The sequence below is a fragment of the Capsella rubella genome, unplaced genomic scaffold, assembly GCF_000375325.1.
Source record: "Capsella rubella cultivar Monte Gargano unplaced genomic scaffold, Caprub1_0 scaffold_2, whole genome shotgun sequence".
Lineage (NCBI taxonomy): Eukaryota > Viridiplantae > Streptophyta > Magnoliopsida > Brassicales > Brassicaceae > Capsella > Capsella rubella.
Genome location: NW_006238922.1, coordinates 140,290 through 158,536, shown reverse-complemented (window position 1 = coordinate 158,536; position 18,247 = coordinate 140,290). Strand labels below are relative to the sequence as shown.

At 36.7% G+C, this 18,247-nt stretch overlaps 2 protein-coding genes and 1 long non-coding RNA gene across 4 annotated transcripts; 2 read left to right on the top strand and 1 right to left on the bottom strand.

Annotated features, from left to right (window-relative positions):
* The first annotated feature begins 2,742 nt into the window (after positions 1-2,742).
* Positions 2,743-6,333, top strand: LOC111831978. Of its 2 annotated transcripts, none has more exons than XR_002835067.1 (9): positions 2,743-2,806; positions 3,033-3,220; positions 3,325-3,466; positions 3,650-3,895; positions 3,982-4,093; positions 4,204-4,394; positions 4,697-5,064; positions 5,244-6,142; positions 6,245-6,333. It is a non-coding gene; the product is annotated as an uncharacterized LOC111831978 (long non-coding RNA). The 2 variants fall into 2 exon arrangements; XR_002835066.1 differs by lacking the exon at positions 6,245-6,333 and having other exon boundaries at positions 5,244-5,725; positions 5,835-5,910.
* A 1,273-nt stretch (positions 6,334-7,606) lies between these two features.
* On the top strand, positions 7,607-12,197 carry LOC17894655 (endoglucanase 6). Its single transcript, XM_006300828.2, has 8 exons — positions 7,607-7,906; positions 8,142-8,354; positions 8,453-8,653; positions 10,064-10,153; positions 10,252-10,416; positions 10,516-11,149; positions 11,247-11,315; positions 11,397-12,197. Exons 1-8 carry the CDS (start codon positions 7,709-7,711, stop codon positions 11,687-11,689), a joined length of 1,863 nt encoding a protein of 620 aa, XP_006300890.1. The 5' UTR covers positions 7,607-7,708; the 3' UTR covers positions 11,690-12,197.
* A 292-nt stretch (positions 12,198-12,489) lies between these two features.
* On the bottom strand, positions 12,490-17,102 carry LOC17894747 (long chain acyl-CoA synthetase 3). Its single transcript, XM_006300768.2, has 17 exons — positions 16,879-17,102; positions 16,048-16,111; positions 15,861-15,950; positions 15,713-15,769; positions 15,507-15,555; positions 15,346-15,422; positions 15,155-15,194; positions 14,973-15,067; positions 14,727-14,894; positions 14,514-14,624; positions 14,338-14,425; positions 14,184-14,250; positions 14,023-14,098; positions 13,427-13,930; positions 13,170-13,352; positions 12,951-13,070; positions 12,490-12,821 (listed from the first exon to the last, which is right to left on the bottom strand). The coding sequence occupies exons 1-17, from the start codon at positions 17,031-17,033 to the stop codon at positions 12,783-12,785; spliced, it is 1,983 nt and encodes a 660-aa protein (XP_006300830.1). The 5' UTR covers positions 17,034-17,102; the 3' UTR covers positions 12,490-12,782.
* Between the last annotated feature and the right edge of the window lie 1,145 nt (positions 17,103-18,247).

The window sequence follows — 18,247 nt, the reverse complement described above, 5'->3', positions numbered from 1 at the left end:
AGAAGAAAACAACATGGCTTGGCATGTGAGGACGTTCACATTCCCATGGGAACTAGAAGAACAAACTACTTTACTATGAAACCAACATTTAGGCAATGAATGATGGCTTTTACATTTCGGGGCTTTATGACTGTTGTTGGATTGTTGAAGATATCTGAGATGACAGCGACTAAGATCTCGCCACGTATATTAAAGGCACTACTTCGAATGATCCTGTAATTTTTTGTGTTTTTTCTTTTTACCCCCTATACTGTGAACAATTAAAAAACTCCATTTATTAACCTGTTGTGTTGAGTTGTCTGTAGAATTAATTAAGGTTTTTTTAGTATTGGTCGGGAAGTACAAAAAGTGGGACCACACATTACTACATTTGAAAAAAGAAAAGAAAAAAAAATACGTTCACCTGAGTGAGTGAGCGAGTGGGGGGAGCGGTGCCGTGGCCGTGACTCAACCGGCGACAAACTCGGTCAAACCCGGAGCTCTTTGACCTCTTCCCTACGTGTCTTGTCAGTTTTTTACCTTTTTCTTTTTTCTTTTCAAACCCCGCAGTTAAAAATCATTTTTAAAAGATACTACTAGGTTTTACAGACAAAAACAAAAAATTACTTATTTATTTGATTACACAAGCTAAGCTAAGAAGATAACATTTTTATATACGGGTCAAAAGAAATAAAGCAAACCTGAAGCAATTTTAGCATTTTATATAATTATTTTAAAAAGTGAATTAGGAAGAGGAAGAAGAAGAAAAAAGAGAAAGAGAGAGGAGAAGGGGTAAAGAAGTAAAATAAGGAATGATTCGGCGGGGGAAGCCGTTGATTGCGGTTGGGAGAATAAAGCCATCTGACAATGTGGAGAGAGACTAGAGAGGCCTTTGTCCTCTTCTTCCTTTTTTTTTTTTGAATTTTTGACCTCTTTCCTCCTTCAGTACTTTTGTCTTTTTTTTCTTCTTCTACTACGTATCCGACTTACAACTTCAATATAGATAGATATTAATCCCTACTATTTTTTATATTGTCAAGGGGTTAAAAATGTGACTAATATATATATATATATAGAGAATTTGATTATAATCTCACACACATATATATATAGAGTGTTTTTGTTTCCAACATGGGTTTAATAAGTAGTTGAAACTTCTAGCTATTTTGGTGAATCGGTCTAGTCTAGTCTAGTGTGGTGGTCATTGATGGATGATGAATTAGTAAGTGATGAAAGAAAAATGAAAAAGATCCAAAAAAAAAGAAAAGGAAAAGCAAAAATGGAAGAAGAGAAGAGTGTATGGCTGTCGGTTTGTCGGGTTAACCACTTATTAGATGGTTTAAAAGCCACAAAGCCATTTTAGTTAGATAGATCAACCCACAGATGTCAAAGCTGCCCGTCAACGTGTTTTCTCTTCTTCTTTCATGTACATTATTACTACATGTTTCTTTACTTTTCTAATTTCCATTTTTACTATTCGCACTACTTGTTTTTAACACCTAATTTTTTTTATTTTTTTTTTTAATTCTTGGATGAAGCCTGCTGTATCAGTATAACCCTAACGCTAATGAATGATGTTCAAAGGGCTCACACGATTAGGGGTATTTTAGATAATTTACACACAAATCGAACAAAATCGGTTACTAGGTAAACGTAATAGAGCCCTAAGGCTAGAACATGAAAGATAAGTTCTTTATTACTCTCTTATTTCTCTGTTAACATTTCCCATTACATCCATGTCTCTTTATACTATTTTGGATTTAGGTTAACATGAACATTTATCCTCTAAACATTGGAATCTATTGGTCAATACTAATCCTTGACTTGGACAGCTGTGAATAGTGCTTTTGCTTTTAGGAAGTTTCCCGATCCTTTCCTCATTCTCATCTTGTTTCTCTTCTTTTGCAGATGGGCTTGCTTCTTCTTTAACGGGCTTTGCACTGATGGTCTTCTTAGGCATCCAAATCATATTGTTATTGGGCCTGACGCTTGAGCCCTGTTTCTCATTCTCTTTTGTCTTCTTCTTGTCTGAAGAGAGCTTAGTTAGGTCAGAAACAGATCTTGTCGGCTTCTGAGAAGATGAGGCTGTTGCTTGCTTGATATCCCCCCGCAAACTCGGAGTAGGTGGAACAACGACGCCGAGTTTGTACCGGAGTGAAGCAAACGGAGCTGGCGGGAGAGACTTCGTGAAGATGTCTGCAATCTGGAAGTGGTTCGGGATATGAATGACAACCAGACTTCCAAGAGCAACCTGTTCTCGAACATAATGATAGTGGATCTTGAAGTGTTTGCTGCGCTTGTGAAAAGCTCTGGAGTGTGATGAAGGGGAATCCCTAGCTCTTTCAAGATTTTACAGAGCCAGGTAATCTCTGCAGCTGCTTCTGATAAGGCTCTGTACTCTGCTTCTGTAGAGCTTCTAGAAACTGTAGGTTGTTTTTGGGATTGCCAGGAAATAATATTAGTTCCCAAATATGTGCAGAGGCCACTAGTAGATCTGCTTGTTTTCGCGCAGCCACCATAATCACTGTCACTGTAAGCACGCAGACGACAATCTGTGTTCTTGTGAAAGGAGATTCCCATCGTCACTGTTCCCTTTATGTACCTGAGAATTCGTTTCAGGAGAGTGAAGTCTGAGACTGTAGGCTGGTGCATCTTCTGGCACACAAAGTTGACAGCGAATTGGATGTCTGGCCTTATTGTAACTTGCCTGCTAAACTTCGAAAGTAAGTCGGATTTTCAAAGAGCTTGTCTTGTTTTTCCACTTTTTCCAGCTGCAGTGGGAGTGGAGTTGGCATTGGAGCACAATCAGTCATTCCTGCTACAGCCAGTAAGTCTTCTGCATACTTTTGCTGAGAAAGAAATAAACCCGCATTGTGAAACTGAGCTTGAATCCCCAAGAAGTAGTGGAGCTTACCCAGATCTTTCATTCTGAAATGCTTGTTAAGCTCCAATAATAGATTAGCCAGAACTGTAGAGTTATTACCAGTGATAGCCATGTCATCCACATATAGTAGAAGTAATATAACATCTTTGCCCTTGGTGTAAATGAACAGAGAGGGATCAGATGTACTGCAGAGAAAACCAAACTCCAACAGATAAGTGCTGAACTTATCAAACCATGCTCTTGGTGACTGTTTTAGGCCATAGATAGACTTATGTAGATGACAAACATCATTTGGTCTTGCAGGGTCAACAAAACCAGCTGGCTGAGTCATGTAAACTGTTTCTGTAAGATCTCCATGTAAGAATGCGTTTTTCACATCCATTTGCTTGATTTCCCAGCCCATAATAGTTGCAATATGTAAGACCGTTCTTACAGTTGCTGTTCTTACTACATGACTATAGGTTTCAAGATAGTCTATACCTTCTTCTTGGTTATAGCCTTTTGCAACAAGTCTGGCCCTAAGCTTGTCAAGAGAGCCATCAGCATTGAGCTTAGTTTTGAAGACCCATTTGTGGCCAAGAACATGCATATTTGATGTCCGAGGTACCAATGTCCATGTGTTTGTTGCTTTACAGTTGTTAATCTCTTCATTTGCTGCTTCTGTCCAGCCTGAGTCTTTTAAAGCTTCATGAATGTTTTTAGGCTCAGGATATGTAACTCTTTTAGTTAAAAGAGCATATCTTGGATTTGGTTTCCTAATACCATCTTTTGATCTTGTTTGCATAGGATGCTGAACTGTAGCTTGTATTGGAGCAGATGGAGCTATTGGAGAAGATGAGGCTTCTGCAGTGGGGTTCCTGTCAGTAGCAATACTTGATGACACAATGGAAGTCCTATCAGTAGCTGTATCTGATGATGGTACAGAGCTGTTGCCTATAGGAAACAGATCAAAGCTATCCGTACACCCAGAACTCAGACCATCAACAGGTACAGGAGACTGAAGAACAACATTGGAGCAGGCAGGATCAATAGGTATTTGATTTTGTCTTTCTTCTTCCTTGTTCTGATCTGAAGCTTGAGGAGTTGAACTTTTGGAGATAATAAGACTCTTTTGCCAGGCAGTGTATAGAGGAGTAGACAATGTCAGTTTGGATGACATAAGAGAATGGAAGGAAAACATTTGTTCATCAAAAATGACATGCCTGCTGATGTAGATGCGACCAGTTGCAGGTAATAAGCATCTATACCCTTTATATTTGTCATTGTAGCCTAGAAAAACACATTTCAATGACCGAGGATCAAACTTGTTATGAGCATAGTCTCTCAATGTTGGATAGCAGGCACAACCAAAGACACGAAGAGAGGAGTATTCAGGCTTGTGACCAAAGAGAACTTCATAGGGACTCATCTTATTGTCTAGGACTGAAGAGGGCAGGATATTACTCAGAAAGTTGGCCGTGTAGAAAGCTTCAACCCAATACTTGAGAGGCATATTGCTCTGATACATCATAGACAGCCCCAACTCTATAAGGTGCCTATGTTTTCTTTCTGCTAAACCATTTTGCTGAGGAGTATGAGGGCAAGAGATCAGTTGTTGAATACCATGTTTTTGCAAGTGAGAGTTAAACTGAGCACTTGTAAATTCACCCCCACCATCACACTGAAAACTCCCAATTTTTGACTGAAATTGATTTTCCACTAAAGCTTGAAAAAGTAAGAATACATTGTAGAAATCTGACTTGAGCTTAAGTGGATATAACCAGCAAAATCTAGAGTAGTTATCAATGAAAATAACATAATATCTGAATCCTTGAACTGACATTATTGGTGCAGGTCCCCATAGATCACAGTGGATTCTCTGAAGAGGCCTTGAGGTGACAGTTGAAGAAGCAGAGAAAGGTAATCTTGAACTCTTCCCAAGCTGACATGCTTCACATATCTTCTTGGTGCTTTTATTGATGTTGATAGCTTTATTATTTGATAAATGGTGAAGGATCTGAGAATTAAGATGACCAAGCCTCATATGCCAGACATCTTCAGCAGCTGAATGTTGTCTAGTTGAGTAGAAGGCTTTAACAACGGTGTCCTTCACAATATAGTGACCTTTACTGTGACTTCCCTGGACCAGCAACTGTTTTGTGGCCTTATCAAGTACACGCACAACATCACAATCAAACTCAACAGTACATGGATAATCATGGGTAAGTTTGGACACAGATAAAAGAGACTTTGTAATATCTGGACATACTAAGACATCTTTAATAGGTAAAGTACCTGAGGAAGATGCTATAGTGGTAGAACCTGTGTGTGTAATGGGTAGAAATTCTCCGTTGCCCACCATCACACTGTCTGAGCCCTCATATGGATGAACTTGTTGCAGGTTGTGAGGAGCACTGGTAATATGAGAGGTGGAGCCAGAATCAGGAACCCATTCATGGCCAGCATGATCTGTAACATCAGTGATCCTCATGGCAGTGAGAGCAGTTGGTAGGTCTTCATATTGATAACTGTTGTTGAACCTATGCCAACATTTGAGTGCTGGATGACCTTGTTTGCCACAGATCTGACAGGTAACCTTGTTTGTTGTGTTGTAGGAACCAGAGGAATCTGAACCCGGAGAGATTTGTTGATGAAAGCCTCTGCCTTTGGTGGAGTAGGAGTCTCCTCTGCCTCTAGAACCACCAGATCTGCCTCTCCCTCGACCACCAGAATAGTTTGTGTAAAAGGCTAAGTGAGGAGAAGCCTCAAGATTTGTGCTGTAACTAGACAATCTGTCTGCATAGCTTGTGAGTCTAGAGGTAACATCATCAAAACTGGGAGCAGGAGACAAATCTATCATTCCTTCAATAGATACTTTAACAGGTTCATATTCCCTTCCTAATCCTTTCAGAGCAGCAAAAATTTTCATTTTTTCTGGAACTGGACTGCCTATTGAAGCCAGTTGCTCACAAACACTTTTGATATCACGCAGATAATCAGCCATAGGTCTATCTAGCTTCTCAGAGGTTTGAAGTTTACTCTAAAGTTCAAAAAGCCTTGAAGAAGATACCTTGTTGAAGTGTTTTGCCAGAGCTAACCATAACTCCTGTGAGGTTGTAGTGCCAGTGACCTCAGCAAGAATTTCTTCAGAGAGAGAGCCAAGCAGCCAAGCACGAACGATCTGATCTGCACGGAACCATTCACCATGGTCTGGATTTGGAACTGATGCAGCTATGCCAGCAATGTGTTGCACAAGAATGGTTGCAGGTGGAGCTGGAATGGATCCATTCACAAAGCCAAGTAAATTTTGACCCGAGAGAAACGACTCAAACTGAGATTTCCATGAAAAATAGTTTTTCTGGTTCAACTTGAGAGTAACACAGTTTGCAATATTTAACGCAGGATACGTATAAAGGTCCAGGGATTGTTTGCCCATGGCCTCTGATACCATAAACGTAATAGAGCCCTAAGGCTAGAACATGAAAGATAAGTTCTTTATTACTCTCTTATTTCTCTGTTAACATTTTCCATTACATCCATGTCTCTTTATACTATTTTGGATTTAGGTTAACATGAACCCTTATCCTCTAAACATTGGAATCTATTGGTCAATACTAATCCTTGACTTGGACAGGTGTGAATAGTGCTTTTGCTTTTAGGAAGTTTCCCGATCCTTTCCTCATTCTCATCTTGTTTCTCTTCTTTTGCAGATGGGCTTGATTCTTCTTTAACGGGCTTTGCACTGATGGTCTTCTTAGGCATCCAAATCATATTGTTATTGGGCCTGACGCTTGAGCCCTGTTTCTCATTCTCTTTTGTCTTCTTCTTGTCTGAAGAGAGCTTAGTTAGGTCAGAAACAGATCTTGTCGGCTTCTGAAAAGATGAGGCTGTTGCTTGCTTGATACTAGGATCAATCACCCCTTTATTCACACACTTTTCCTAAAGTTGGCCTTTTTTTCTTCTTAAGTGTTTGTTTGTTTGCCTCAGAAACTGCTGCTCGTCTCTTCACACTCACCACCATATATAACGCCTTGATCATTCTACTATTTTAATCTTATTAATTAACCACTAGTCTTCCTCTTTTTTGACTAGTAAAAGAAACAAAACTAGTTTTAGCAGTATCCATTACTTTATTATACTACTTATTTTAATGTGATAATGTAAACACATTCATTTTACCACCTCGCCGCCCTTATTATGTGAGAAAAAAAAGAAGAGACGTTAAGATTCATGGGAACACTCACATGACTTTGTTCTTTTCATTTTCTTCCCCTCAAATATATAATTGTTTTCTTTTTTTTTTTCTATCTCTGAAGGAAAAGCAATTGACGTTACATTTTCTTTTTATTTTAAAAGAATAATTGTTTTTCGCAGTTAATTTATGATTAATGCGGAGGACTCAAATTTCGCACCTGATTTAATTAATCTAATTAATTTTTCATTTTTTAATAAAATCATTGTCTTAAACGTATGAATAGAGGTGATGTACATTTCAAAAGTTCGACCATCGAATTAAATAAAGAATAAATCATACTCAGAAAAAGAAATCAAGCATTTAAGTAAAACATAATAATGAATGAAAAGGAAATTAAAATATTTATCATTAAATGAAAGCTAACTGTCAAAAAAAAATAGTGTCGCTTGGTACCTTCCTGCTTTCTCCTTCCTTCCTTTTCTTTCAACCCTTTGCCATTGCCATTGCCATATATATATATATATATATATCACACTTGAGCTCCTCCCTTCGTCTTCACACAACTCCCCTTCCTTCTCCTTCTCCGGCGACTCTTCTCTCTCTCTCTCTCAGCGCTTTTTAGCTGATCTTCTCGCCGGCATTTCTCTCTCTTTTTTTGTAAAGAAAAAGTTATGGCGAAACCTGCGTCCGTAGCTGCTCTGTTACTGCTGCTTCTCTGCTTTCCGGTAGCTTTCTCCGGCCATGATTACGGTCAAGCTCTTTCCAAGAGTCTTCTCTTCTTCGAAGCTCAGAGATCTGGTGTCCTCCCTCGCAACCAGAGAGTCACTTGGCGTTCTCACTCCGGTCTCTCCGACGGCAAATCAAGCGGCGTACGTCTCTCTCTCTCTCTCTCTCTCTTCTCTCTGTTTTTTCTTTTTCTGATTATACATTGTCCCCGTTCATACCAGATATTAACCCTAATTTCGAGAATCATACTCTGTTTTTTTTTGGTTTTGACACAACATGTTGCTATTTATAGATCTATATTTCGTTCAGACATTGTTCCTCTTGTCTCATCCGGTTACCTGAAATCTTGTGTTTGGTGTTTTTTTTTCTTTTAATCAGGTTAATTTAGTTGGAGGTTACTACGACGCCGGAGACAATGTGAAATTCGGACTTCCGATGGCGTTCACGGTGACGATGATGGCGTGGAGTGTGATTGAGTACGGGAGTCAGTTACAAGCCAACGGCGAGCTTGGGAACTCCATTGACGCCATTAAATGGGGTACTGATTACTTCATCAAAGCCCATCCTGAGCCCAACGTCCTTTACGGCGAGGTACTACTTAAGACTACTCTGTTAATAAATTATTAGTATTAGAAACTGAAATTGATTTTTTTACGTATTTAATTATGGATTTATTGGATTTTTGTTAGGTGGGAGATGGCAACACCGACCATTACTGTTGGCAGAGACCGGAAGAAATGACGACGGACCGGAAAGCGTACAGGATAGATCCGAGTAATCCCGGGTCGGATCTAGCCGGAGAAACAGCCGCCGCCATGGCCGCAGCATCCATTGTATTCCGCCGATCTAACCCTGTTTACGCTAGGCTACTACTCACCCACGCCTATCAGGTATTAAAAGAAAAAACTCGGCGCATCCTTACTCTTTAAAAAGCGCATGTTAGCATGAAAAAGTGTGGGTATAATTAATTACTTTACTAGAGGCAGTTACGTTAAAAGAAGTTGCAGAACACATTATTATTAGGGTTTGTTAGCAAACTAATACGTTTTTGAAACATTTTTATAAAGGTAGTACATTTACTATTCATCATTAGCAAAATAGTACAATTTTACTATTTCAGGTATCTGTACATATAGACAAATGTACAACAACACATTATTGTACATAAAATATTTGTACAAAGGGAAACAACTACAAAAACACATATTTACACATAAACAAATATACATATATAGATAAGAAAAACATTTGTACACGTACAATTATACGTATATATAGACCGCTGTACGGATGATTTTCCGTACAGCGACACACAACTGTACATAAGGATAGCTGGACGTATCAAAATTTGTTTGAAAAATATTATAAATTATTAGAATAAAATGCATATCAAATTATAGAGAAAAAATGTAGATTTTTATATAACTGAAATTTTACTAAAAACAAATTTATTTTGATTAATATTATAGTTATTAGATTTAAAGGGTTTTTTAATAGTGTCTAAATAGTGTCCAAATAGTAAAAATGTATTAGTTTGCTAATTATAAATAGTAAATGTACTACTTTTATAATTATAAATAGTAAATGTACTACTTTTATAATTATGTTTCAAAAATGTACTAAAAATCCAATTAATCCTTATTATTATTGCACTAGCAGAGTAGAGAAACTAGAATATAAAAATAAAGTCACTTAAACGTCATTTTCTGCGCACGTTAGGCGTTTATTTAGAGTAGTAATGAAAATGACCAAACTGAAAATTATGTTTACACGAAAATGTTCCTTTGTTTTTATTCTGACTGCAAAAATGCTTTAGAATAGAAATATCCTCTGAGATTTGCTATAATTTACATTAGTCACCAGGAGTTTAGCTATGTGTGACACTCTACTAACTCTTTTTGAACTTTATTAGAATTTAATTTTAAACACAGTAGCCCTTTACTTTAAAAAATCTAAAACGGCGTTGTTTTTGTGGATCCCGTTAAGTGGACCTGCAAAAAGATGGATTCTTTGTAGAGGGTGAGGAACGACGTCGTTCTCTGTCCATCACGGGTTTTTTGTGTTGTGTTACCGTACAGATCTTGTAATGATCACAGCCGTTCATCTTAATATTTAAATTAATGAAAAAAAACTACGCACGTGCCATCGGCTGTCGGTGCCCCATACTCGTAATAGCTTTCCCCAAATTAACCTCTCTTCTTAACCAATATCACGAGTCTGCCACTGCATACTAACATTGTCTCCATTGTTTTATTACGGATTTGCCACCCTAATTCCTTTTTTTTTTTTTTTTGTTACAGTTGTTTGATTTCGCCGACAAATACAGAGGCAAATACGACAGCAGTATCACCGTTGCCCAGAAATACTACCGATCCGTCAGTGGTTACAATGTAAGATCCGAATTATTTCGTAATCTGAGATTTAATTTAAGTGTTGCTTAAACAAATTGTCTGATTTCTGAATTTGTTCTTCATTTCTCAATGATCAGGACGAGTTATTGTGGGCAGCTGCGTGGCTATACCAGGCTTCAAACAATCAGTTCTACTTGGACTACTTGGGTCGCAACGGTGACGCCATGGGTGGAACCGGTTGGTCCATGACTGAGTTCGGTTGGGACGTCAAGTACGCTGGTGTTCAAACCCTTGTTGCCAAGGTTAGTTAGTTAGCACAACCTAGTTTTTGGACTTTAACTGATTTGAAGACATTTTGGTTTGATTCTAAACCGGTTTATTTTCTTTTCTTTTTTTGATAGTTTTTGATGCAAGGCAAAGCAGGACGTCACGCACCTGTGTTCAGGAGGTTTAAGGATAAAGCTGATTTCTTTATGTGTTCGTTGTTGGGTAAAGGCTCGAGGAACATTCAGAAGACTCCAGGTGGTTTGATTTTCAGACAACGTTGGAACAATATGCAGTTTGTCACAAGTGCTTCCTTCTTGACCACTGTTTACTCTGATTACCTTACTTCTTCTCGAAGCAACTTGAGATGTTCCTCCGGAAATGTCGCTCCTTCGCAGCTTCTTTCCTTTGCTAAATCTCAGGTTGATTATATTCTTGGAGATAACCCAAGGGCGACCAGCTACATGGTTGGTTATGGTAACAATTTCCCTCAGAGAGTCCACCACAGAGGCTCCTCCATTGTCTCTGTCAAGGTCGACCGCACATTTGTCACATGCCGAGGTGGATATGCCACCTGGTTCAGCCGTAAAGGCAGTGACCCGAACCTGCTCACTGGTGCTATTGTCGGAGGTCCTGATGCTTACGACAATTTCGCTGACAGGAGAGATAACTATGAGCAGACTGAGCCTGCTACTTACAACAATGCACCTCTCCTTGGTGTTCTTGCTCGTCTCAGCAGTGGTCATTCCGGTTACAGCCAATTTCTTCCAGGTTTGTGTCTGAAATTCAAAACATAGCAATGTCCCTGAAAAGAAGTTTGGAAGATAGAAGTAATTTGCTAATATTTTTTTTGGTTGTGTCCCTGCAGCGGTTCCTGCTCCTGTTGTCCGAAGACCAATGCCTATTCGTAAACCAAGAGTGACTACTCCAGTCCGAGGTATGCTTCTTTTGTCTGTCTACATGTGAGCCTATGAGTGTCTATTGAACAGAGGCTTGACTCTGTTGAAAACTTGTACAGCTTCTGGTCCAGTGGCTATTGTTCAGAAGGTAACTGGTTCGTGGGTCTCAAAGGGGAGGACTTACTACAGATACTCAACAACTGTGATTAACAAATCTGCTAGACCTCTGAAAAGTCTCAACCTTTCGATCAAGAATCTCTATGGACCAATCTGGGGACTCTCAAGATCAGGCAATTCGTTCGGTTTACCCTCTTGGATGCACTCATTGCCATCCGGAAAATCCCTAGAGTTCGTCTACATTCACTCAACAACACCCGCGAATGTCGCAGTATCAAGCTACACTTTGGCTTGACCAAACAACAATATCAAAACAAAAATCAGTGTGTATAGGTCGTGAGCAGAAGAAGAAGAAGAAAGTCTTTGGTTTTTCCCCTCTGGTTCGTCAAGAACATTGAAAGGTTTCGTCTTTTATCTTCATTTTTACTTTTGGGTTTCTCTGGTGAATATAAAAGTGTTGAAGAAGGGTTGAAGAAAGGTGTGAAGAGACAGTGAAGACTCTTCAAAAAATTAAAGAAGAGTGAAAAGTGCTCATCCTCTTTCTCCTCCAAGTTCAATGCTTTAAAAAAAATTCATATATAAATATTTATATATATAGTGAAAGAGAGAGATAGTGTTTGTGAGATCTTCCTTCTCTTACAGAAAAGGGGTCTTGTGAGATATTGCAAGGATTGGTTTTTTCATTCCTTGTAGCTCCAAAAAAAAAATGTCTTTGTCCTTTTGTGTTTTTATCTTTCTTAGTGGGTCTACTGGCAGTTGTAAAACTCAACAACAGTCCTTAATGAAATGTGATTTGGTCGCTATCAACTTGTGTTAGGTACTTGTCTTCTATACATACAAACAACTTTGAAAGTTAGTTAGTGAAAAAACCCAAGAAAATTAAGCATTACTTGCTCTTTTCTACAAGGTGTTAGATATTTACTCTGAATCTGTCCTCGGTTACATGATTCTTCGTCTTCTAAAGGTTGGTAAAACTTTGACATTTTTCAGCAAAATCGACTTAAGGAATTGATCATCGCTTATATTTGTAACGTTTTCCCCCAAGTTGTTTATATTTTCTACAAGGTGTTAACTACTAATTTAGTTGTTAGCAACTACACTGAATAGAAACGGCTGATTGTGAGAATTATACATTGTAGGTTATACAGACAGAGAACTTTATTACAATATATCAACACAAATACCCAAACCATGAAAAGAGTGTTGACTACAAAAGAAGAAGGCAGAGAAATCTTTGCTTACAAGAAAAAAAAAAAAACTAATGTTTTTGGCACAAGCAACTTTGATATATATTAACACGTCTAGCAATAAAATTTAAAGCGGGAAAAGAAATATATATAAACATGGGAATTGTCCAACACTCTGGCTGCAGATAGAGTATAAAAGCTTCACTTCTTTGTTTTGTTATACATTTCATCGATCTCTTTCTGCGTAGAGAAGAACAGAGAAAACGGTTATTGGGTTAAGATAATTCGATTATGCAGACCCCAAAACATTATGTAGCCTTGATGAATGTTCTGTAACGTGAAAATAAAGGGAAGAGACTTTGAATTTACCTGATAGTACTTGAGAAGCTGAGGCCTCTTCTTCTTGTAAGAAGGTGTGATGAGATCTCTTTCCATGTCGAATGGGACTGTGTCTAAATGAACACCTTTGATCAGCTCAAACCCCTTCAGCTGTAACAACAATGAACCCAAAATTTTATTTGGTTAAAAGAATTTTGAAAAAAAAACAAACAAGTATTAAGAAGAATAATAATGAACAACTATTTAAACCTTTTTGTCTTTGGCTACTCTGTTGAATTCTCCAAGTATAAACTCTTTAGTCTTTTGGTTTTGACAGATAGACTCAAAATCTCCTGAAACATTGTGTTCTTTGGCCCAATGTTCAATCTGAATCTTGCTTGGACATACCACAGCTACTAAGTAAGACTCATAGCTGTTTCCATATACCCATATCTGCAATATGTTTTAAGACTTGATTAGTAATTTTTATTGTATTGTATTTCATAGTTTATATTTTCAACTAATACCGATTCAATGGCGGCTACGTGACTGTAAATGTTCTCCAGGTTCTCAACCGCAACGTATTCTCCTTGTGAGAGTTTGAAGATGTTCTTCTTACGGTCGATGATTTTCATGGCTCCATCTGGTTGCCACTCACCAACATCACCAGTGTGAAGCCAACCATCAATGAGGACTTCTTGTGTGAGGTCTTCACGTTTATAATATCCTGAGAACAATGTCTTTCCTCTGATGCAAATCTCTCCACGCGGCTTGCTTGCAAGAGCGTCATACCCCATCTCTGGAACTGACTCGAGCCTTATGTCAACGTTTGGGACTGGTGGACCAACCGTTCCAAGCATTGCAAGCTCATTTGGGATGGACACAAAACTCCCACCACAGCTCTCTGTTAGACCATATCCTTGCAAAACATGAGCACATGCAACAACTCGAAGGAAAGATTCGATGTGAGCTGCAAGAGGAGCTGCTCCTGAGAGGATCAGACGCACGTTTCCTCCCAACCCTTCTTTCACCTGAAACAGTTTTTGCTTAAAGCGTTCAGCATTTGGTTTTGTACTAATTATCAAAAGGTTGAGGAACCAGAGAGTGTAGATTTTTATTTAACCTTTTTAAATACAACTTTGTCACAGATAGGAGATGCTTGTTCATGAGTCTTCCCTTTCTCCATGTTCTTATGTTTGCTGTCCAAGGTATCTAAAGGTTTCAGAAACAGAGATTTTTTTTGAAAGACTGTGGTTTTAGATTTTAAAATGGTACAACACTTACTAGTTGAATGCAAAGTTGAATAATGCCTTTTTTATGGAACCACCATCAGAGAGTTTCTGCTGAAGACCTTATAAAATGACATAAACAGATATGAACAGTTTAGAAGAATTCATTCAAAACTTGTTTTAACTGATAGTCTTACAAAAGTATTCACCTGTGTATATTCTCTCTAGCACGCGAGGAACAGCACAGAAAATAGTTGGTTTCAATGCAGCAATGTCTTCTATCAATATCTTAACATCCTGATGAAGAAAACAGATTATGAATTATTATTAGCCTCTTATGAACAGATTCTGCATGTAGACAAAACAAACAGACTATGTAACTTACCCCTCGCCAGAATCCGATAGAAGCTGCTTCATAAATAAACAGCTCCTCAATCACGCGATCGAAGATGTGAGCCAGAGGTAGATATGAGAGATAAACATCTTTACTGGTTAACTGTAAAATATATTTTTCACAATGGAAACAGAGAAGAAAGTTATTACAATGATCTATTCTTGAAGTAGTCAAGTGATGATGTAAACAAAGAAAAAGTTATACCTCTTCATTGATAGTTTTAAGCAATTTTTTAACACCTTCAAGGAGATGAATAATGCTCTCATTTGTAAGCAAGACTCCTTTAGGATCACCAGTTGTTCCACTTGTATACATAATGGTGCAAACATCGTTTCTTTTCTTCTCTGGTAATTCAAAATGTTTACCCTCACCCTATACCAGTAACACATTTTATATTAATTCTGATTGTTAGTATGATGTTAAAGTAGAATACAAATATGATTCTCTTACTAGCTTCAAGAATTGGTCCCATGAATATATTTCTAACCCAACTCTTTCAGCTTCTGCTCTTTGCTCATTTGTAACCTCACCAAAGCTCACAATATCTGTTGTAATTAGAAGAAGAAAAAATGAAAACAATTTTCTTCATTCACAGGACTTTTATCAAACACAAGAAATAATAGCTTGCTTACTCTTCAAATATTTAGTTGAATTCGGAGCTGTCTTTAATAACTGAAACATACAAAAAAAAAATAAAAAAAATTAGTCAGTTGACTTTCATAGTCGAGTTAGCCTTGAACTGAAACATAGCATTAAGCTAATGATCAAGAGCTTTGACATATTCTTATAATCCATTAGTCTCTAATAATTAAGAGATTATTACCTCAGAGATCTTTTTCTCCTCAGAAAAAGCAAGTGAGACCTCAGCATGACAAATGATGAATTCTATTGCTCCAGCACCTAACAAATGCATCATCCAAATCCAATACAAACTATTATACATACACGAATCTGACTGTAACTGAAAAATACAATGTTACATACCTAGAGTGTCATATAAAGGTACACAGTAGAGTCCATGAGCGTTGCAAGCCTGAAATCAAATAGAATCATTTTTTTTTTTTAAACATGAAAATTGGATAAATACTTGGAATGATTGAGAAGTAGTGAATTAATGTGAAAAAACATGGTATATATATAATTCATAACCATATAATCAAAAATCTTGATGTGACTCTCATATTAATTACCTCCATGCTTATAATCCATTCAGGACTGTTGGCTCCATAGATACCACATTTTTCTCCCTGGTCCACAAATCGTATTCAATTGTATTAAGATACTGTTGAACAGTTTTATATTAATGTTGATAAAAAAAGAACACTAATTATTAATTACTTTTCCAACTCCAATAGTTCTAATAGAGTTTCCAAGGTTAATGACTACATCATATACTTCTTTGTAAGTTTGCCATACATATTTCCCAGCCTGTCAATAATAACAAAAGAAAAAAATACACAAGTCGTGTTAATTAACTCCTGATTTAGTTGGATAATACTAATAAATACGTTTGCTGATTACTTACTTTTCCATTAACGATTTCTCTGCGACCAAGCATAGGATTATCTGGAGACTTCTCCACAGACAGGCTGAAACCAAAACATATAGCATTCACATAAGAAGTCCACAAGTAAATAGCCATGAACAGAGAGACACATAATTAACATGGTCGTAATAATGAAACAGTTCTTATTGGATAAGTTCTGACATCTTAATTGGATGTTATTATTTGATCACATTTTGCTAATTCATTAATGGTTGCACTCGGATCTTCCATATGAAAAGTCAAAAAGTCGCCGGTGCAATAATTTGACTAGTCTAAAACGTACGAAAAATCTAATGTTGAATGTTGAACTTTTACATAATTCATTTAGAGTCATAAATCAAACGTCGAAACAAAGTATTCTTCCCACGAAAACTAAAAACTAGAAACAATTTTCACCCAAAGAAAAACAAAAAAATCAATTATAGTCCAGCAAACTTCAAATTGTTAACAAGAAAAAAACCACAAAACTTTGCCAGAAACACTTCAAATTGTTAAAATAGACAGTGATCTAATAGTTTGTGTTAATGTCGTTGTTGTTCGGATTGAAAAATTATGGATGTTGTTGTTGACAAAACAACAAAAATACTTCAAATTCGTAACAACATTAATTTACATTGAATAACTGTTAACTAGTTTCTACGTACCAACATTAAAAAAAAAAAAAACAAGCAACATGATTCAACAACTAAACTTCTCCTTTTTACATACTCCTATATATATAAATTAGTGAAACCAAAAAGGTGGAGTTTGATCTTTGGTAAGAGAAGTACAGAAGAAATATATATATGAAGAGAGATAGAGATATCGAACCGGAAAATATCCCATGCACTGACGAGATCATCAGCCGGTTCAGGAAAACCGTCTTTAGCGTAGATACTCCGGTAAACCGGACCAACCGATGGACTTCCTCCATCAACACCTTCCTTTCCCTTCTCAACCTCTACGATGTATTGACTCTTCGCCATTTCTATATGTGTGTTTTGATCCTTCTTTGATTTTTAAAATTAGAGAGAAAATTATACTGAGGAAAACAAAAAAAAAAATAGGATTTGGAGGACACGAGGGTAGCTGACCAATCCTCAATATTGGGTAATATATATATAAGAATTTTTATTTTATTTCCCTCTCAACAAAAGCTTATATTACTATTAAATTTAATTCTCTTTTGCCCAAACAAAAATAGATTTTGTCTATCTATATTTAATCATTTAATAAAGTTGAAATAGTTGGACAAAAGAAAAAGAAGAAATAAGAAAGTCTTTAAATACATTGATTTTTATTATTTTTAAAAACAAGATGATTGAGTATAACATTTAAAGGTATTTTAATTATAATTGATTAACATGATTAATATAAATAGAAATGTGGAAAACAAAAAATATATATTGGATCCTTTTATCATTGTTCTACTTGATTTAGTATAAACATTTTTGTATCCCAATTGATGGTATACATGTTTAATCGCATATTTCTAATGACCCAGACCTCTTTAAGTAATGTTTTGACAGAACACAAGTGCTTAAAATATTGAGATTTGACAGTTAGATTATACTTATATCCGAATATTATAGAGGCCGTATGACATATAAAAAGATAATCAATCAAAAAATAAGTACCATACATAGTGGTTAACCATAACCATCTCCAAACCCTTGTTGAGCATGTAATCTATTATGAAACTATAAGTAAGACACAATGTTGCCAAGCGGCATGAGTTTTAAGTAACATTGAAACATTTGGTCTGATTTTATTTTTAGTTTCAGGTCCATATATATATATGTATGTGTAGGAGCAAAACAAATAGACGTATATGATAGTTGATGCAGCGAGATATTTGAAATATTTCCAAATATTCTCAAATATCTTTAGTTATTATCTTTAGCTAATTATTTATTATTATTCTAAAATATTCTAAGTATTAGGGTTTTAAGTTTTATTATAAATAGAGACTTTTAGGAAAGTTTGTAATTTAGTTTATGATATTGATTTTGATTAATAAAGTTGAGAGGTTTCTCCTTTATAAACGAGCTTTCGGGCACGGGGAAGAGTATTCCCAACTTATCTAACGAGCTTTCGGGCACGGGGAAGAGTATTCCCAAATTTATTATTTTTTTAGCTTCCGCTCTCTATCATTTGGCGAGACCTGATGCAACGAGATATTTGAAATATTTCCAAATAT

Excerpts from the sequence above, each read along its gene's own strand:
- LOC17894655 (XM_006300828.2), top strand. The coding sequence starts at position 7,709 with ATGGCGAAACCTGCGTCCGTAGCTGCTCTGTTACTGCTGCTTCTCTGC. Across the intron at positions 8,355-8,452 it reads CCAACGTCCTTTACGGCGAG|GTGGGAGATGGCAACACCGA; the intron begins GTACTACTTAAG and ends GATTTTTGTTAG. Across the intron at positions 10,154-10,251 it reads GATCCGTCAGTGGTTACAAT|GACGAGTTATTGTGGGCAGC; the intron begins GTAAGATCCGAA and ends CTCAATGATCAG.
- LOC17894747 (XM_006300768.2), bottom strand. The coding sequence starts at position 17,033 with ATGGCGAAGAGTCAATACATCGTAGAGGTTGAGAAGGGAAAGGAAGGT. Across the intron at positions 15,195-15,345 it reads AGGAGAAAAAGATCTCTGAG|TTATTAAAGACAGCTCCGAA; the intron begins GTAATAATCTCT and ends TGTATGTTTCAG. Across the intron at positions 14,426-14,513 it reads CTATCGGATTCTGGCGAGGG|GATGTTAAGATATTGATAGA; the intron begins GTAAGTTACATA and ends TTTCTTCATCAG.